General features: G+C 45.7%; 1 protein-coding gene across 3 annotated transcripts; it reads right to left on the bottom strand.

Moving 5' to 3' along the window:
- Positions 1 to 14,152: 14,152 nt before the first annotated feature.
- NCR1 (natural cytotoxicity triggering receptor 1) lies at positions 14,153 to 19,502 on the bottom strand. 3 transcript variants are annotated; one of them, XM_034986379.1, is made up of 8 exons: positions 19,459 to 19,502; positions 19,341 to 19,376; positions 18,873 to 19,157; positions 17,088 to 17,366; positions 16,767 to 16,817; positions 15,885 to 15,932; positions 15,556 to 15,768; positions 14,286 to 14,311 (listed from the first exon to the last, which is right to left on the bottom strand). In XM_034986379.1, the coding sequence occupies exons 1-7, from the start codon at positions 19,490 to 19,492 to the stop codon at positions 15,578 to 15,580; spliced, it is 924 nt and encodes a 307-aa protein (XP_034842270.1). In that variant the 5' UTR covers positions 19,493 to 19,502; the 3' UTR covers positions 14,286 to 14,311; positions 15,556 to 15,577. The 3 variants fall into 3 exon arrangements, with proteins under 3 accessions (XP_034842269.1, XP_034842271.1, XP_034842270.1); XM_034986378.1 differs by having other exon boundaries at positions 14,153 to 15,768; XM_034986380.1 differs by having other exon boundaries at positions 14,153 to 15,768; positions 16,767 to 16,814.
- Between the last annotated feature and the right edge of the window lie 1,568 nt (positions 19,503 to 21,070).

The following is a 21,070-nucleotide window of genomic DNA, read 5'->3' as shown; positions in this document are numbered from 1 at the left end:
CTGACAAAAGTGAGTGATCTATATCCTTACTTAATTTTTCTACCAAACTTAAAGTAGCCCTATCGTGCTTCTCTAAGGACTGAGAACACTGACACGGAAATGTTCCAAAAACAATGACCTGTAGTTAGTGATCCAGGTTGACAGCTTAAATAACACAGAACTGTTCCCTTTGGATTTAGGAGAATATTTATTTCAGTGAAGTTTTCTTCCCCAACATTTTCACATGATGGAACTATAAAAACCCCCAATTGCAATTTTTTAGGGGAGATGAAAAGGTCTTTTTAAAACCTCATTCTTTTTTATTTTTTTATTCTTATGTTAATCCCCATACATTACATCATTAGTTTTAGATGAAGTGTTCCATGATTCATTGTCTGTGCATAACACCCAGTGCTCCATGCAGAATGTGCCCTCCTCAATACCCACCACCAGGCTAACCCATCCTCCCACCCCCCTCCCCTCTAGAACCCCGTTTGTTTATCAGAGTCCATCGTCTCTCATGGTTCGTCTACCCCTCCGATTTCCCCCCTCCTTCATTCTTCCCCTCCTGCTACCTTCTTTTTTTTTTCTTAATATATATTGCATTGTTACAGAGGTACAGATCTGAGATTCAACAGTTTTGCACAATTCACAGCGCTTACCAGAGCACATACCCTCCCCAGTGTCTATCACCCAGTCACCCCACCCCTCCCACCCCACCCCCCACTCCAGCAACCCTCAGTTTGTTTCCTGCGATTAAGAATTCCTCACATCAGTGAGGTCATATGATACATGTCTTTCTCTGTTTGACTTATTTCGCTCAACATAATACCCTCCAGTTCCATCCACGTCGTTGCAAATGGCAAGATCTCATTCCTTTTGATGGCTGCATAATATTCCATTGTATATATATACCACCTCTTCTTTATCCATTCATCTGTCGATGGACATCTTGGCTCTTTCCACAGTTTGGCTATTGTGGACATTGCTGCTATAAACATCGGGGTGCACGTACCCTTTTGGATCCCTACTTTTGTATCTTTGGGGTAAATACCCAGTAGTGCAATTGCTGGATCATATGGTAGCTCTATTTTCAACTTTTTGAGGAACCTCCATACTGTTTTCCAGAGTGGCTGCACCAGCTTGCATTCCCACCAACGGTGTAGGAGGGTTCCCCTTTCTCCACATCCCCGCCAACATCTGTCGTTTCCTAACTTGTTAATTTTAGCCATTCTGACTGGTGTGAGGTGGTATCTCATTGAGGTTTTGATTTGGATTTCCCTGATGCCGAGCAATATTGAGCACTTTTTCATGTGTCTGTTGGCCATCTGGATGTCTTCTTTGGAAAAATGTCTGTTCATGTCTTCTGCCCATTTCTTGATTGGATTCTTTGTTCTTTGGGTGTTGAGTTTGATGAGTTCTTTATAGATTTTGGATACTAGCCCTTTATCTGATATGTCATTTGCAAATATCTTCTCCCATTCTGTCGGTTGTCTTTTGGTTTTGTTGACTGTTTCCTTTGCTTTGCAAAAGCTTTTTATCTTGATGAAATCCCAATAGTTCATTTTTGCCCTTGCTTCCCTTGCCTTTGGCGATGTTTCTAGGAAGAAGTTGCTTCGGCTGAGGTCAAAGAGGTTGCTGCCTGTGTTCTCCTTTAGGATTTTGATGGACTCCTGTCTCACATTGAGGTCTTTCAACCATTTGGAGTCTATTTTTGTGTGTGGTGTAAGGAAATGGTCCAGTTTCATTCTTCTGCATGTGGCTGTCCAATTTTCCCAACACCATTTGTTGAAGAGACTGTCTTTTTTCCATTGGACATTCTTTCCTGCTTTGTCGAAGATGAGTTGACCATGGAGTTGAGAGTCCATTTCTGGGCTCTCTATTCGGTTCCATTGATCTATGTGTCTGTTTTTGTGCCAGTACCATACTGTCTTGATGATGACAGCTTTGTAATAGAGCTGGAAGTCTGGAATTTTGATGCTGCCAGCTTTGCTTTTCTTTTTCAACATTCCTCTGGCTATGTGGGGTCTTTTCCATACAAATTTTAGGATTATTTGTTCCATTTCTTTGAAAAAAGTGGATGGTATTTTGATGGGGATTGCATTGAATGTGTAGATTACTCTAGGTAGCATTGACATCTTCACAATATTTGTTCTTCCAGTCCATGAGCATGGAACGTTTTTCCATTTCTTTGTGTCTTCCTCAATTTCTTTCATGAGTATTTTATAGTTTTCTGAGTACAGATCCTTTGTATCTTCGGTTAGATTTATTCCTAGGTATCTTGTGAAAACCTCATTCTTGAAGAATAATTGCCTGCATTACAATTGAAAGCTGACAGGTGTTTGGGAGTTTCCATTCCACGTTCTGTCCTTCATTGTTGCTGCTGGGATGTCTGCTCGGGTCTAATTGGTGCCACTCTATGGGCAATGGCTCCTTTCATTCTGGCTGTTGTCAAGATGATCTCCTCTCTGTGCACTGATGTTTTCTGGCATGGAGTTCCTTCCTTGCCTTTCCTATTTTTTATTTATTTTATGCTGCTAGTGATTCAATGGAAAAAAGACAAGCTCTTCAACAAATGGTGCTGGGAAAATTGGACAGCTATACACAGAAGAATGAAACTGGACCATTCTCTTACACCATACACAAAGATAAACTCTAAATGGATGAAAGACCTCAATGTGAGACAGGAATCCATCAAAATCCTAGAGGAGAACATAGGCAGTATCCTCTTCAACACTGGCCACAGCAACTCTTTCAAGACACATCTCCAAAGGCAAGTGAAACAAAAGCAAAAATGAACTTTTGGGACTTCATCAAGGTAAAAAGCTTCTGCACAGCAAAGGGACTCAGAATTTTGGAAAAAAATTCAACCTCTATCTCTTTCTGTACTGTCCCTCTTCCATGTTCTGTACGGTCTCATTTCATCTTCCTTGTCTCTTAATCTCTCTTGCGCATTTTTCTCTGTGCTATTTTGTGGGCTGCACATCACATTAATTAGTTGAAAGAGAAGTAGTCAGCAGGAAGTTCAAGGCCACAAATTAACACAGGATTCTTCTATCTCAAGGATGGAAGTGGTGTGGCTTACTTAGCCACTGGGTGGCACATGGAAGGACCCAGTTTCTTCTACTGTTTGGCATTGCAGACTTAATCAGGATAAATGTCCTCAAGCGCTCATGGCTGTGTAGTATTTGGTGTTCCACTCAGGGGATATTGGCTTACCAGGCTTTTGGATAACCATGTTTACCAGGATGTGGAGAGGCGAGGATTTGAGGGAGGTGTGCAGTGGGGAAACGGAGTATGGCTCAGGGGAAGGGATCAAGTAATTGGAGATGGGGCTGAGGTCTTCATGTAGATACAAAGCATTTAAAGAGGGCATGTATTGCATGGAGCACTGGGTGTTATATGCAAACAATGAATCATGGAACACTACATCAAAAACTAATGGTGTAATGTATGGTGACTAACATAACATAATAAAATAAAATAAAAAAATATACATAGTGGTGGTGGGTTGTGATTGAGAATGTCTGGGTCAGACCCTATATTGGATACTGAGTATTTAAAATACATGTTTGTATTAAGGAGGGCACTGGGTGTTATACGCAACTAATGAATCGTTGAACACTACATCAAAAACTCATGATGTACTATATGCTACCTGAACATAATAAAAAAAAAAATACATGTTTGTTGAAACTTTGCAGCAGTCCCCCTAGCCCCTAAAGGTCCTATTATTTTACCTATTAATAAATAAGGGGACACAGGGGTGCCTGGGTGGCTCAGTCATTAAGCGTCTGCCTTCAGCTCAGGTCATGATCCCAGGATCCTGGGATCGAGCCCTGCATTGGGCTCCCTGCTCCGCGGGAAGTCTGCTTCTCCCTCTCCCACTCCCCCTGCTTGTGTTCCCTCTCTCGCTGTCTCTCTCTGTCAAATAAATAAATAAAATCTTAAAAAAAAATAAGGGGACACAGTGAGAGGGTTCAACGGTTTGATAAGACATAGCATCTAAGGGGGCGCCTGGGTGGCTCAGTCGTTGAGCGTCTGCCTTCGGCTCAGGTCATGATCCCAGGGTCCTGGGATCGGGCCCCGCATCCGGGCTCCCTGCTCAGCGGGAGGCCTGCTTCTCCCTCTCCCACTCCCCCTGCTTGTGTTCCCTCTCTTGCTGTGTCTCTCTCTGTTAAATAAATAAATAAAACCTTAAAAAAAAAAAAGACATAGCATCTAAGAAGCAGATGGACTTGAAACTAGTGTTCATCAGATGGTGAACTCTAGCTCCCTTTGTGCAGAAATTTAAAGGTCTTATGGATTTGGGGGCAAAACAGCAGAGAGTCTTAGTGGTTCTCGGCAGGAGTGACTTGCCACCCATGGGACATTGGGTAATGTTGGAGATATTTCTTTGTCACAACTAGGGGGTGCTCCTGGCATCTAATGGGCAGAGACCAGTAATGCCACTAAACATCCTACAATGCACAGGACAGCCCCCAGAGCAAAGAATGGTCTCGCTCAAAATTTCAGTAGTGCTAAAATTGAGAAACTCTACAGTCTGTGCATTCATTAATATAGAATAAGTGTCCTCAACAAAGGGACACTTGGCAATGCTTAGAGACTTTTTTTTACTGTGATAAAACACACATAACATCAAATTTACTGTTGTCATGTTAAAGTGTGGAGTTTAGCAGCACTTAGTATATTCGCCACTATTCATCATCCCCAGTATCTAGTTTCAGAATGTTTTCGTCACCCCAAAGGGAAGCTACATACCCACTAATCCATCCCTCTGTGTTTGACTGTTCCAGATTTTTTTTTGGCTGCAACTGGTTGTGCAACTAGCTTCTAGTGGGCAGAGACCCAGGGTGCTGACCATCCTACAGCACACCACAGCCCCCCCAAAAAACAAAAGAACGGAAGCAGACTCATAAATACAGAAAACAAACTGGTGGTTGCCAGAGGGGAGGAGGGGGGGTGGGGAATAATCAAAATAGGTAAAGGGGGTTAAGAGGTACAAACTTCCAGTTATAAAATAAATAAGTCACAGGGATGAAAAATACAGCATAGGGAATATAACTAATAATATGATAACATATGGTGACTACGCTTATGGTGAGCATTGTGTATAGAATTGAATCACTATGTTGTACACCTGAAACTAATAAAACATTGTGAACTATACTTCAATAATGATGATTAAAAAATCCTATCATTCTGGGGTTGAAAACCCCACAGCAGTGGACAGCTGTGAGGCTTCCTGCCTGATTCTATGTCTTCAGGACACTGCACCATGCTGGGTAAATAAACACCTAGGAGGAGGAGTCTACTCTTCCTCCTCTCTACTTTCCACAGGGCAGGTATTGGAGACCTCAGCCTCCTGGTGTCAGGTGGGCCCCACTCTCTACGCCTGTGCCTCCACAAGACCCCCCAAATCAGCCCCTTACTAATTCAGCTCTGCAGGTGCATGCCAGCTGGGGACTGACCATCGTGCCTTCTCCTCTCCCATCCTGCTGAGCCTGGAGAGCCCAGAAAGAAGGTGCTGGGCCAACCTGTGCCCAGGATGGGACAGAAACCCTGCAGATGTGGGGTGCTCTCACCTGGGCTTCTCTTCCAGCGCTGTGTCCAGGCCCAGGATCCCCTGGTCCGAGAGTCAGTCCTACCCCCCACCACATGCTTACTTGACCTTCTTGGTTAGTACAGGGTGGCTGGGGAAGACAGATGTGGGGTTATAAGCTTCCTTCTCCTATAAAAAGCCTCAGGATAGAAGTTGGCCTGGAGAGCTGAATCCAGGAAGATTCAGGGTTTGATCCTACTTGCCAGACACACTTCCTAGCCCTTCTCTTTCAGGTCTTCCCAATTCCGTGATTGCAAATGGGTGGTCTGTAATTGCAAACAGGTGGTCTGGGTCAATCCATGACAGACTCTGGGGGAGCCAGAAGTGGAACATTCCATCATGGATAAGGAGGGGGAGCCAGAAAAAGAACATTCTACCATGGGCCAAGGTGGGGGGGAAGAAGTGGAATATTCCATCATGGATCAAGGGGGGTGGAAAGCCAGAAGTGGAAGGATCCATGATAGAGCAAGGGGGAACCAGAAGTGAAACAATCCATCATAGGTTAAGAAGGGAGCCAGAAGTGGAACATTCCATCATAGACTGAGGGGGAGTCAGAAGTGGAACAATCCTTGGGATGCCTGGGTGGCTCAGATGGTTAAGCGTCTGCCTTCCGCTCAGGTTGTGATTCCAGGGTCCTGGGATCGAGCCCCGCATCGGACTCCTTGCTCAGCTGGGAGCCTGCTTCTCCCTCTCCCTCTGCCTCCCCCCCACCCCCATGCTCTCTCTCTCTTTCTCTCTCTGTATCTCTGTGTCTCAAATGAATAAATAAAATCTTAAAAAAAAAAAAGTGGAACAATCGATCATAGACCAAGGTGGGAGTCAGAAGTGGTACAATCCACCATAGACCCAGGGGAAATCAGAAGTGGAACATTCCACCATAGGCCAAGGGGGCGTCAGAAGTGGAATAATCCACAACAGACCAAGGGGGAGTCAGAAGTGGAACAATCCGCCATAGACTGAGGGGGGAGTCAAGAAGTGAAACAATCCATCAAAGACCCAGGGGGAGTCACAAGTGGACCAATCCATCACAGACCCAGGGGGAGTCGGAAGTGGGACAATCCACCATAGACCAAGGGGGGAGTCGGAAGTGGAACAATCCACAAAAGGTTAAGAGGGGAGCCAGAAGTGGACCAATCCATCATAGACCAAGGGGGGAGTCAGAAGTGGAACAATCCACCATAGACCAAGGGGGGAGTCGGAAGTGGAACAATCCATCATAGATCCAGGGGGGAGTCGGAAGTGGAACAATCCACCATAGACCAAGGGGCGAGTCGGAAGTGGAACAATCCACAAAAGGTTAAGAGGGGAGCCAGAAGTGGACCAATCCATTATAGACCAAGGGGGGAGTCAGAAGTGGAACAATCCACCATAGACCAAGGGGGGAGTCGGAAGTGGAACAATCCACCATAGGTTAAGAGGGGAGCCAGAAGTGGACCAGTCCATCACAGACCCAGGGGGAGTCAGAAGTGGAACAATCCACCATAGACCAAGGGGGGAGTCAGAAGTGGAACAATCCACCATAGGTTAAGAGGGGAGCCAGAAGTGGAACAATCCATCATAGACCAAGGGGGGAGTCGGATGTGGAACATTCCATCATAGACCAAGGGGGGAGTCGGAAGTGGAACAATCCACCATAGACCAAGGGGGGAGTCGGAAGTGGAACATTCCATCATAGATCCAGGGGGGAACCCTGACACTTGGGTAGAGAAAAATCTGCAGTGTCCAGAGCACAGGCACAACAATGCACAGCTCAGAGATGGATCCAGATAGACGAGGGAAATACCCTTCTGCCTGCAGAGGCAGAGGACCCTGGACAGAGTTCAGGTCCCTGGGAGCAGACGATGATGTGTGACGGGTGAACGGAACTCACAGAGACAGGGCTGGGCTGGGCTCTCTGCCTCACATCCATTGCCCAACATCCCATTCGACATCTCTGTCTGTTGGGGTCCCACTCAGACTGTCCCTCAGAGCTTGCTGAGGTCTGGCTCTGATGCCCAGGCTAGCCTCCTGGATCTCTCTCCAGACCCAGTGGTTCTCAACTTGGGGTGATCCTTCTCCCACCCCCTCAATGTCCAGAGACATTTTTCGCTGTCACCCCTGGGGGAGGGGAGCCGCTGGCGTCCAGCGAGTAGAGACATGATGCTGTTACACATCCTGCAGTGCACAGGAGAGCATCCCCTGCTCCAATCACAAACAATTATCTGGCCCTAAATGTCAGTAGCACTGAGGTTGAGAAATGCTGTCTTAGATGATTCTCTGCCAGAAAATAAGAACCACCTTCGACCACTCAATTTGGAGTAGATGCAGGGTTACAATTCTAGGGCAATTCTCCTGACTCAGCTTAGAGTAAGACATCTCTATTTCTCAGAAAACTGGCATTAGGTTTTGTGTCTATCTGACCTTCTGACCTTGTCACTCAACTTCCCGGAGGTCACTCACTCTAGCCATGCTGGGTGCCAGCTATTTTCACAAGCACGCCCCCTTCAGCCTCCCCTCCTGTTCCCTTTGCCTGGGGGTGGGGGCTCACGTGGTCACCAGCTGGCCCCAGGCCAGACCTCATGCCACTGCCCTGTTTATGTCCTTCTAGGCCTAAGGTTCTTAACCAGGGGTGATTTTGTCTCCAAAGGGACATTTGGCAATATCCAGAGTCAAGGTTAAGGGGGTGCATCTAGCATCTAGTGGATAGAGACTGAATTGTGCCCCCTCTCCCCCCAGATGCATAGGTTGAAGCCCTAATCCCTACTGGGGCTTTTAGGGGATCATGAGGCTTAAATGAGGTCATACTGGTGGGCTCCTGCTCTGACAGGATTGGTGGTCTTATCAGAACCTGTGCTGGCACTGAGGAAGGGCCATCTCCCTGGCAGGAAGAAGTCATTACCAAGGGGCCGAATTGGCCAGCACCTCTGTCTTGGACTTCCCAGTCTCAGGACTACGAGAAAATAAATTTCTGTTGCTTAAGCCACCCAGTCTTTTGGTATTTTGTTATGGCAGCTGAGCTGACGGAGGCAATCCCCCCACAGTACAGGATCAGCTGGCCCCAGATGAGAGGAGTGCCGAGGCTCCCCTAACATGCTGCATTTGAGGGTGTCAGATGTACATGTACAAGCAGAGATGTCCCAGTGGGTGTCTGGTTTGCAGGCAGGTGACTTTCCTGGTGCTTCACACTAACCATGATGTACATAACAGTTACATTAAGTTGACTGTAAAGTTAACTATTACAGTGCGGACGTATGATGTATGCGTGTACGTAAGGAAACAGCTAATCTAAAGACAAAGGCATTTGGCGGAAAGATTGAGGACCTTTGCGTTGGGGTTTTTGAGGCCTTTTAAATGGAATAGAGGAATACAGAGATCAAAGGTATTTACCAAATAATGACGCATAAATTAAAGTGTGAGTTGCAGTTGATACCATATATCAGAAAAACACTGTGACATGAATGGAACTGAGGAAATTATACATATAATATATAATATATACTCTATATATTAAACACTTAAAATTTATAACACAATCTTTTAAAAATATTTATTTGTTTGTTTGTTTATTTATTTATTTATTTATGTAGGTTCCACGCCCAGCATGGAGCCCAATGTGGGGCTTGAACTCACGGCCCCCAGATCAAGACCTGAGCTGATATGGTGATGGGCATTAAGGAGGGTACATGTTGGGATGAGTACTTGGGGTTATATGTAACTGATGAGTCACTAAATTCTACTCCTGAAATCAGTACTGCACTATATGTTAACTAACTTGAATTAAAAAAAAGTCAGATGCTTAACTGACTGAGCCACCCAGGTGCTCCCAAAAGTATTTATATATAAGATCTTTACCTGATTCGACTTCCAAAAGGCAAATTGACAAAAGGACAGTTGTTAGGAGAAATAATAAAAATATCAATCTCTACCCACAAACACATAAATGACAAATGTAAATGCTAATTTGTGCGGCACTTCCTCCCGGCAGTGATCAGAGCACAAGCATAGGAATAGAAAAGAGAGCAAAGCAACTGTGAACAGAGCAGGGAGTTTTCCAAACAGGAAGAACAACTTTGGTGGTAGGAAGATGATGAGTCCAGGCTGGCTGGAAGAACCTGATAGAATAACCCAAAGTTCCAGAAAAAAACCCAAAAACCTAGGGTTCAGAGAGACAGATTTGATTTGGGCATCTGTCTTAGAGAAATTGAAACCATGGCATTAAATGAGATCCACCCAGACTTGTGTCCAGAGAAAGGCGGGTCTACCATGGAACCCACAAGCTCTGGTGGTGGAGAGCCTGCAAACTGAAGGTACAGGATGGTCAGAAAACGAGTGGAGGAGGCCAGTGAAGCTAACTGTTTCAAGGAGGAAGTGGTCATACAACCAACAGAGGAACAAAGGTGAGACACGGGCTGAGAAGCATCCACTGCGAGTTCCAGGAAGCCATTAATGTTTATCACAAAAACAGCTTCAGCAGAAGTGTGTGTGGGGGAAGGAGCCAGCTCCCAGTGGGTTGATGCCTGAGCGTGAGGGGCCAAGCAGAAAACTGGTCTTCAGAGCCGTGGACCAGTAAGAGTAGAGGGATGGAGCTTTCCCCACATAATTGTCCGTGTTCTGAAGCTTGAGCTCCCATTGATAACTCAAAGTTGGAAAAGTTGGGTCCCGGTGGTGGTGGTGGTGGTGGAACATTGACTTATCTCTAGGGTGACATCACATCCTCATAACATTGCTGAGAAGGAGCTACTGTTCCTCCTTTTGGCAAATGGAAGGTGGAGATAGAGGGGACCTATCTTGCCTCAGGATCACAGGTTTTTAACAGAGACTGAATTTGGTCATTTCCCCGCTACCTCCTGATTCTGCACTAGATTTGTTGTATGAAACGAGATGAAGAAAACAGGGCACACAGCCTGGAGAGCCAGTCTTATTGTAATTAGGAATATGGAAGAATCTGGGGTAAATGCAGAAAGAAGGGAGGTTGGACTGAGTAGGGAAAGGAGGTGTCACTCAGCCCTCAAACATCACCTTACCTAATGTCTGTGAGACCAGGCTACTGTAACATCAATCTGTCCAGCACCAGAGACGGTCCAGCACCAGAGCCCCAGTGCTGTGCTGTAGAGTGATGGGTGTGCCTGCTTCTCGAAAATGCTCTCATGTATTATTCAGCATGAGAAAGAAGGAAATCCTGCCATTTGTGACAACATGGGTGGACCTTGAGGGCATTATTAGAGGTGAGATAAATCAGACAGAGAAGGGCAAGTACCGTATGTTGTCACTTATAGGTGGAATCTGAAAAAGCTGAATTCACAGAAACGGAGAGGTGAGTGGTGGTGGCCAGGGGATGGGGGTGGGGGAAATGGGGAGACATTGTTTGAGGGTATGAACTAGCAACTAGTAGATAAGAGGGTCCTGGAGGTCTAATATAGAGTACAGTGATTCCAGACAATGATATTGCATCATTGTTAAGAGACTACATCTTACTCATTCCCACCAGAACAAAGAAGTGTTATGTGATACAACAGAGGTGTTCACAAACACTACAGTGACGATCGTATTGCAATATATAAGTGTATATTGTGTATCAAACTAGCTTGTGGTCCATCTTAGATGGACACAATGTTATATGTCAATTATATTTCAATAAAAAATGAAACCTTTTCAGTTTGGGAAGAATGGCCATTAATTTGTATCTCTGACTTTGCCCCAAATGTATCCCCTTCTTACCGTGCAGTTCATGGTTCACCTATGGGTAAGAGTGAGAGGGAAATGTCCCTTCTTCCATCCAAGTTGTCCAGAGTTCTTGCTGATCCTGCTACCTGCTTCATCATTGTTTCTTTTTTTAAGTTTTTATTTAAATCCCAGTTAGCTAACATACAGTGAAATATTAGTTTCAGGCGCATAGTTCAGTGATTCAACACTTCCATACATCACCTAGTGTTCATCATGACAAGTGCACTCCTTAATCACCATCCCCTCACCCACTTCCCCTTTGGTGACCATCAGTGTGTTCTCTATAGTTAAGAATCTGTTTCTTGGTTTGTCCCCACCCTTTTTTTTCCCTTGCTCATTTGTTTTGTTTTTTAAATTCCACATATGAGTAAAATCATATAGTGTTTGTCTTTCTCTGACTGACTTATTTCACTTAGCATAATACACTTTAGCACCATCCACATCATTGCAAATGTCAAGATTTCATTCTCTTTGATGGCTGAGTAATATTCCATTGTACATATACATCTTCTTTATCCATTCATCAGTTGATGGACATTTGGGCTGCTTCCATAATTTTCAGCCATTATTTCTAAACAATAAAATGAAGTATGACTTATGTACCTAAAATATGTGAAAGGACTCCATTTTCTCTGAGCCATTATCAACTGTCATCTAGAATAATGTAGGAGCCTCCCAACTGGTCTCACTGGATATGTTCTTTCTCATTTGCAAATGGAAACAAACTTAGCAGAACAAGAATGCAAAGGAATTTTCTAACTGGGACAATGAATATCTACAAAAAAATGATAGCAATTTGCTTACTCAGTGGTAAGATATTAAAACTATTCCCCATAAGATTGGTACTAAGAAAAGGATCCTTGCTATCCATTAATGTGTTGGAGGTTCTAGCCAGGTAGTTAAGACAGTAAAAAAGAAATCAATTTTACAAAAAACTCTAAAAAATGTTAAACCTAGAAATAATCTAGAACTGTTAAAATTAAGATGTGAAATTTGCAAGACCACTGAGTACATATTTGATATACAAGAGCCAATTTTATTTTTATAATACCAGCAACAAACAATGGTGATAAAATTATTTAAAGAATGATACCACTTACAAAATAAAAGTCACATACCTAGGGATCTGTCTGGGGATGATATAACTAGAGGATATATCTTGTGGAAATCTAACAAAAGATGTGCACATTCTGTACATAGGGAACTACACGATATTATTCAGAGAAATCAGGGAACATATAAATACATGACAAAATATAACACATTTAGGGTGCAAGCTTGCATGGATTGAAAGATTGAAGAGATGATAATTCCCCCTAAATTGATCTGTAGCTTTAGTACAATTTCATGCACAACCCAGGCTGGTCTTTTGTGACAACCAACATCCTAAAGTTAATATTGAAATCTAAAGGGCTCAGAATAATCTAGGTAATCCTCAGAAGTAACAAACCCGGCAAATATTACCAATCTCAGGACCAGGACCTATCATCCATTGCTGGACCTCCCTCCGGGAGGTGCATTTACTCACTTTCTTGAAGATCTGCTCTCCTGGACAATCATCCCTGTTCTGGCAGGGCTGTGGTCCTTTTACCAGTGCCTGGCACATGGTAGGCTCTGGTTGCAGAGACTGCAGCTGCCTATCACAACTCTGTCACATCCCTCCTCACTCCATTGGTCACAGAAATGCCAATATTTATCTTGTTGCAGAGATGCCTGGAATAAAGCCTATCTTTCTCAACCTCCCTTGCATCCAAGTAGGGCAAACTATTAGGTTCTAACCACTGAGAAATAAATGGAAGTGGTTTTTTGTTTTGTTTTGTTTTTTATCATGTTAGCACTTTAATGGTTAAAGAAAAATTTTTTAAATTTTATTTTATTATGTTATGTTAGTCACCATAAAATACATCATTAGTTTTTGATGTGGTGATCCACGACTCATTGTTTGCGTATAACACCCAGTGCTCCATGCAATACGTGCCCTCCTTAATACCCATCACCGGGCTAACCAATCCCTCCTCCCCCCTTCCCTCTAAAACCCTCAGTTTGTTTCTCAGAGTCCATAGTCTCTTATGGTTCATCTCCCCCTCCGATTACCCGCCCCCTTCATTTTTCCCTTCCTTCTAATGTCCTCCCTGCTATAATGGAAGTGTTTTTAAGCGTTTCCAATAAACCTCCATAACAAACAACTGGCCGGTACTTTCTCTCCCTTTCCCTCCCTTCCTCCTCCCCGTGCTTCATTTCACTGTCTGGAATACAAACTGGGTTCAACATTTCAAAAAGAGTAATGCTCCACTTAACCATCTGGTCTAGTCTTGTTGACCAATTTTGGAAGATTTTGACTTGGAGCAGTGAGCGGAACAGCCTTGTGTGGAAAAGACCCCTCCATCCCTCTGAGGAGGCTCTCAAGCCCCTGCACTTATATCTGGAGATCCAAAATTCTTCTTTTTTTAAATTTTTAATTATTTATTTATTTATTTATTTATTTTTTATTTGAGACAGAGAGAATGAGAGACAGAGAGCATGAGACGGAGGAGGGTCAGAGGGAGAAGCAGACTCCCTGCCGAGCAGGGAGCCCGATGCGGGACTTGATCCCGGGACTCCAGGATCATGACCTGAGCCGAAGGCAGTCGCTTAACCAACTGAGCCACCCAGGCGCCCTGGTTGCAACATTCTTTTTATTTATTTATTTGAGAGAGAATGAGATAGAGAGAGCATGAGACGGGGGAGGGTCAGAGGGAGAAGCAGACTCCCCGCCGAGCCGGGAGCCCGATGCGGGGCCTGATCCCAGGACCCTGAGATCATGACCTGAGCTGAAGGCAGTCGCTTAACCAACTGAGCCACCCAGGCGCCCCTCCAAAATTCTTCTACCTTACACACTTTTTCCCCCTTGAGACTGTAGGTTTCCTGCCATAGCTTAGGATATGGAAAACCTGGGATGTCATAAACACACTCTGAAGAAGTCCATCACCTCTTGGGATAAAGAACATTATGACTCAGTATCAACAGAAGTTCTTGGTCTGTGAAGACCTAGCCGATGAAGAACAGAAAGAAGGACATTCAGTATGGGTCCACTGGTACTGACGTAACAATTCGTGTGAGTGTCAGTTCCCCGTAGTACTGGGAATAATAACAGCTACCATGCACTGAGTTAACTTACACGTGTCAGAGCCTAAGCTGGTTTCTGGGTATTCTTTATCTCATTAAAAATGCACGTCCAACCCCTTGGAGGTTGGAATTAACGTTCTCTGATACATAACAGGGACTCGATTTAGAGAATGGACTTGACACCGTGTGAGGTGTGAGAATCTTGAGGGGGGCAGGGACCCATATAATGGTTATATTAATGGGCTGATCAAGAAGAAGTTCTCAAGGAACAAAGGGTCCAGATAGCATTTCAAGGACAATAATCGGGAGTCTCAAGAGCTAAGCTGCGCTATAGCCTCATTTATACATCCATCGACCTGATGTATATTTCCGGAGAACTCTCTTAGTGGCAGGAGCTGTGAGCACAGCCATCAGACCCAACACAGACTTAATTCACACAAGTTCACTGTAGAGACAGGAAAATGGGTGTGTATGCGGTGTTAGAGCCCCAGTGATGTTGTAGACGAACAACAGGTGCTTTGGGAACATGGAAGTGATATCTGGAGTCAAGCTGGAGGGTTTGGGGAACGTTTTGGGGGGGAAACCCAAGGAAGAAGGCCAATTCTGGATAAAGAAGCGAGGCAGACAGAAGCTTGAGGTGGCCTAGGACAGAGGAATTGGGGCAAGGCTGAGACCCAGCCAGGACACACTGAGCTGTACGTGTGCTCACAGCCTGCACCTCCGTTAACCCGGTGGTGCCTCTCTGTGCTGTTCCTTTTGACAAATGCCTATTGTGTACTGGTTATTATTATTTTTTTCTGTACTGGCTATTAAATATCGTGAATGACATATTGCAGCAAAGGAAAGAAGAACTAGGGATAAAGACCGAAGTAGGAAGGAAATATTCTGTGGCCATGCTGTTTACAAAGGAGATATATTTGGTGAAATCCAGGGTGGTTAAAACTTTGGTTTGCATCAGGCAGGCACAAAAATGCTTACACCCCACAAGAGACGAGAGGGTCTGTCTGCAGGAGAAATTTAGCTCTTTCATCCCCCCTGCCCAACTCCTCCTGGAAGCTTTGCCAGACTCCACGCAGCTGTCCTTCAGTTTCCTGCAGGGAACCCCCCTCCATGGGTACAACACAGAGCTCACTCAGCTCGGGGTCGAGGCCAGCGTTCAGCTCTACCTGTGGCCAGCACGTCTCTCGGTCATTTGTCCAGGCGTCTCTGTGTTCTGAACCTTCTCCTGCGTTCCTGACTTGAAGTCCTGTTGGCTTTCTCTTGTGCCCTCTTCCTCCAAAGCCGGTCTTCAGCCAGGAGGCACATGAGGGCCACCAGGACCAGGAAAGCCAGACCAATCCGAAGGAGATTCTGGGCAGTGTGATCCCAGAGGGCAAGGTCTGGGGTCAGAAGAACAGACTGATGGCTGACAGGAATGGATGGACACGCCTCGCCCCGCCTCTCCCCGTTCCAGATCACACTCCTTCCCAGACTGCAGCACCCGCTGCTTGCCTACCTTGCTGGAATTCTGCTTCTGTGGTTAACAAGTCGAGGTCCCAAAGGTCTGCGGATGATAGGGAAGTGAAGCAGTGAGAAAAAGAGTGTCGGCCTCTGCCCAGGCTGCCTCTCCTCCCCTCAGTTGAGCCCCATGGCCTTGTGCAGCTTTTCCAGGTCCCCACCCCACCCTCCAGGTCCTGCTGGCTTCATCTGGCAGGTAGAGAGGAAGAGCCAAAGGACAGGCAAACCCGGGGGGGATTTCAGCTCCAGGACGCCCCACCGGGCATGTCTTCCCTCTGGCCCTCAGCTTCCTCATTACGTGGATCAACATGGCTTCTTCCTCACATGTTGGATGACTCACAGTCTCCCCATTTTCTTCCAGGCTCTGAGCCCACACCCCGTCCCCACCGGCACTGTGCAATGTCACTCCCAGTGGAGGGAGTTACTCCCCGCACTGGCCCTCCCCCTGCCTTGGCCCTCCCCCCTGCCATACTCAATGGCCACTCCCTCTCTCTGGAACCTTCTTTCCCATGTAGCCACAGAAGGAACGCCCTTAGTTCTTTAGGTATTTGCTCCACTGTGAGGCCGATTCAGACAGCTCTAATATTGCCACCTGCCCTCCCGGTCACCCTCACCCTGTTTGTTCTACTCTTTCTTCCACACCACTGTTTGCTCTCCCTGTGCTATATGCTTGGCTTATTTCTCTGACTTTGACTCTCGGTCTACCTCCCGCTGGGTTACAGGTGCCATGAAAGCAAGGATATTTGCTCCACTGAGGGAACTGCAGGTCATGACAATTGCTATACAGTCAATGGATATTTCGAATGAACGACATGTTTTTAGTGTCACTGGGAGGCTCTGATCACCCCCCCACCCAAGTTTAGAAGTAACTGTTACTCACCAGAAAAAGAGGTGTGTTCTGTGGGTGCAAGGCTGGTGTCCCCAACATCTTCTGGCAGTGGAAACAAAGAAAACCATAAAGGTTTTGGGTTTCCTCTGGTCTTCCCACCTAGTCTCTGTGTCCTCCCTCTCCCTGTCCCTCTGGCCTTCTTCCTCGGGAAAAATCAACTGGGCCTCTGCAAAAATGCATGTGGATGAGGGCACTGCAGGGAGGTGCCCTCTGCATCTTCCCACCTGTCCCTTTGCTGCCTTCCTCATCACTGGTTGGGGTTCACTTGGGGTTCCAGAGAGGACATGGGGGAAATCTGAGGGTTATCCTCACCTGTGACCAGGAGCTTCACAGGCTCACTGGGGAAAGACCATGCATGGCTGTTATAAGAGCCAAAACATCTGTACGTCCCTCTGTGGGCTGTGGTCACAGGACCCATGGGGAACTCCACCTGGGTGTTCCCATATCTGTGCTGAGGGCGGCCAGATCTTCCCTCCTTGAGCAGAAAGAACTTGTTGGTTGCAGTGCCTAGTCGGCAATAGAAGGTCACGTTCTTTCCTGAGGTCACCTCAGGCCCAGGATGAACGGAGAGGGTGGGCGTGTCATACATTTCTGTGGGAGAAGGAGACAGGTAGGTTAAGAGAGTCTTTATCCTGCCTCCTATGTCTCCCTTCCTCCTTGGCCTTAAGACTGGGATGTCACACCCAAGAATCTCTGCCTCCTCTGCTTTGGTCATGGACATGCCCTCCCTGATCTCTCCCTTCAAGACTGAGACACTCACTCCTCTAACTTTCAGGGGCATTAGCATGACTCTCTCTCTGGGGATTGCCCAACATCAGCGGTTCTCAGAGTTAGAGATCCTTGGGACCAGCGACATCAGCATCAGCAGGAAGCTTATCAGAAATGCAGATTTCCAGGCTCCACCCCAGACCCACTGCATCAGAAACTCAGGAGTAAGGCAGCCATCTGTGTTTTAAAAATTATTATTGTTTTACATTGTTTTGAAATACATGACACATAAATTACCATCTTAACCAATTTTATGGGTACAATTCAGTGGCGTTGAGTACCTTCACATTGTCATGCAACCATCACCACCATCCATCTCCAGAACCCTTTTCATCTTGCAGAACTGAAACTGTACCCATTATTAAGCACCCTCACCCCATCCCTGCCCCCCAGCCCCTGGCACCCACCATTCTGCTTTCTGTCTCTATGACTTTGACCATCCTAGCTCCCACACAGAAGTGACTCCTACAGTATTTGTGCTTCCGTGACTGGTTTATCTCACTCAGAATAACGCCCTCAAGGTCCATCCATGACGTAGCAGGTGTCCGAATCTCCTTCCTTTTCAAGGCCGAATAATATTCCATCATGTGTATAGACCACATTTTGTTCATCCATTCCTTTGTCAGTAGACACTGAGCCTGTTGCTACCTTTTGGCTATTGTGAATCGCGCTTCCGTGAACATGGGTGTACTGTGTTTTCACGAGCCCTCCAGGTGATTCTGATGCCTGCTTAAGTTTGAGAACCACATCCCTCAGCTAAAGGAGCCTGGGACTGCCTTCCTGAGACTGCCTTCCCTCCCAACCCCATTCTACTCTGTCTTTTTCCATATCATCATTTACTCCTTAGGTGCTCATGACTGATTGATTTGTCCTGACTTAGACTCGTGCTCTGTCTTCCCCTGATAGAATACGAGTGCCATAAAAGTTCGGATGTTTGAATGGAACCTCCTCCCTAGGAGGGGTTGACACTGGTGGGTACAGAACCCCTAGCCTCATCTCAAGACCACTCAGAAGGGCCATCCCAGGTCCAGAGTTCCACATTTGCTTGGCTGAGGTGTCTGTTGAAACTGCACCATGGTCCAGCTTCTGCCTTTTGCCTGGCCTGTTTCCCTCACTCCTCATCGCTGGGGTCACTTTTAAAGATGCTCCCCAGTGTTCCCCCCTGCACACATGCATCCATCTCAGAGCATCTCACCTGGAGAACCTGACCTAAGACCAATCTGCCTCTAGGTCATAGGTAACCGCTGAGTGAGGTTGAATGACACCAAAGGAGATTAATAAATAAATGATGACCTTCCCCAGGATTCAGGCGGAGGATGGGACAGTTACCTGTTACCACCAGATCCAGAGGGTCACTAGGGTTTGACCAGAGCTCCTTGCTTCGGTAAATGCACTTGTATTGCCCTGCAGTGAGCGGGGTCATGGCTGGGATGCGGAACATGGCTATGTTCCTCCTCCCAAGTTGTTTTGGGCTCTGCTGGGCAGAGAGGTGTCCCTCAAAATACAGCTGGTATTCAATGGCCTCAGGAGTCCCCTGGCATAAGATCAACACTCGCATTCCCTTCGGAATCATGAAATCTGGCTTGGCCCAGATGATGGGTTTCGAAAGAATCTCTGGAAGGGAATCAGAGGCTGGAGTTCCAGATAAAGCCCCTTCCCACCCATATTTCCACCCGGTTGCTGGTCCCAAGCACTCCTAGCAAACCAGAGGCCCTGCTCTCTCCTCTGGTGGCTCCTAGGTGGATACTTTGTCTGAGCCCAGTAGAGAGACTCTGGGGCTCTGAAGGAGGGACTCACGCTTCTGGGTGCTGATGGTCCGGCTCAGGTATAGCCCTGGAAGACAAGAACAGTGAGACATGCTGCCCCCCCACACCCAGACCCCTGGATTCTGTCTCCCTCACGTGCAAGAACTCACCGAGGTAGAGCAGGGCAGTGAGTGTAGAGGTCATAGTACTGATTGTACCAGGAGAATGTCGAGCAGCTGGGTGGAGACTGAGTCCAGCAGGCCAGGAAGATGCACAGGATGTGGTGGGTGAAGCCCAGCACTAATCGCCATGAGGCTTTCACACTGACTTTTTACAAGAAGCTTCACAGTCTTCCTTCTACCTCTGACCATGAGGCATAAGGACTGGTCATTGTCCCCATGACACATCTGGTCATCTCTGTGGTCTAACCAGATCCTCTGACAATTGTCTGCCCCACCTGAAACTCATTTCAGGGTCTTCTTCTAAATTTTGAAATGTGGACATTATGCCCAGGAAAGGCATAGGGTAATGTGCAGAGCAGAAACCTTAGAATCATTAAAAAAATATGTGTTTAATCTTGGCTCCCCTTTGTTTGGTATGCATATGCTTGGGTCAGTTAATTGGTTTCATCAGAATGAAATGATAATGCTATCTTCTCCAAAGGTTTGTTACAACATTTCAACAAAATGCAATTTTTGAAACAAAATGTTCTGTTTCTTACATAAGTATATTCCTTTAGTCTGTTATAAAGCAGAAATTAAATATTAAAATCTTAAATATTTTAATATATTTTAAAACTCAAAATGTGTTTTTTTCATCAAAGGGTCTAAATAATTTTGGAAAATGAAATGTAATGCTGATTTATATTCTGCCTTACATTCTATGAGGAAATCTCCTCCAATCTATTACCATTGTTCTTATTTCTTGATTTTGTGGTTGAATATATTCCATTCACTTCCTTATTTACATATAGTAAAACCCACTCATTTCTTGTTCAGTTCTATATGAGTTTTGATAAATGTATATAGTCATGTAACCAACACCTAAGTCAAAACATAGGACAATTTTGTCCTAGTATAAGTGGTATTGTTAGTGCTTGTCCTTGTGTGTCTGACTTATCTCACTTAGCATAATGCCCTGTGGGTTCATTCCTGTGGATGCAAATGATAGGATTTCTATTCCATTCTTTTCTGTTGCCTCCAATCCTTGGTTCCAAATTCCAGCACCCGTCTTCTCCAGCCAGCCAACACCCACCCATGCCGCCTGTCTAGATGGTCTCCACCAAAATGTCCTTACAACATTTTGGGGGAGGGCATCATTCTCATGTACCTGTAAAGTCTTTCTCAGAAGCCATCCTGGAGAAGAAAAGCTCAAGTGAGATGGTCACTCTTGATTGAGATGATAGCTTGTGCATCTACTCCCGGGCAGATTTAGACCTAAAATCAGAAGCTCTGCTCTCCCTGTAAAAAGGGTCATACCCTGGATTGCTACTATCTTGTCCTCCCCATTAGGACTCGCTAAGGATATAGCAGGGGGGTTCTTCCAGCTGACTTCCTGTGTGCATCATTTAGGAAACTTAAACTTACAGGAAAGATGGGTGCAGAAGAAGTAGTGGGTGAGGACCCAGGGCCACCCACTGGAGTTTTTTACGTTGACCACATAGAGAGTGGGCACAGCCAATGCCTGTGAGAAACCTGGCTATGTGCTATGGGGTTTTGTTTTTTGTTTTTAAAACCACACTTGACCTATGGAAACATTTAGATACCAAACCATGGGGGAGAG

This window comes from Mirounga leonina, unplaced genomic scaffold (assembly GCF_011800145.1).
Source record: "Mirounga leonina isolate KUSES-001 unplaced genomic scaffold, KU_Mleo_1.0 Mir_376, whole genome shotgun sequence".
Lineage (NCBI taxonomy): Eukaryota > Metazoa > Chordata > Mammalia > Carnivora > Phocidae > Mirounga > Mirounga leonina.
This window is presented reverse-complemented; position numbering and strand designations above follow the sequence as displayed.

Bases quoted from the DNA above. Each gene is read 5' to 3' on its own strand.
- NCR1 (XM_034986378.1), bottom strand. From the start codon at position 19,492: ATGACCTCTACACTCACTGCCCTGCTCTACCTCG. The intron at 16,818-17,087 runs GTGAGGATAACC...TTCCACTGCCAG, and splicing joins TGTGAAGCTCCTGGTCACAG to AAGATGTTGGGGACACCAGC. The intron at 15,933-16,766 runs GTGAGTAACAGT...TATCATCCGCAG, and splicing joins AGAACACACCTCTTTTTCTG to ACCTTTGGGACCTCGACTTG.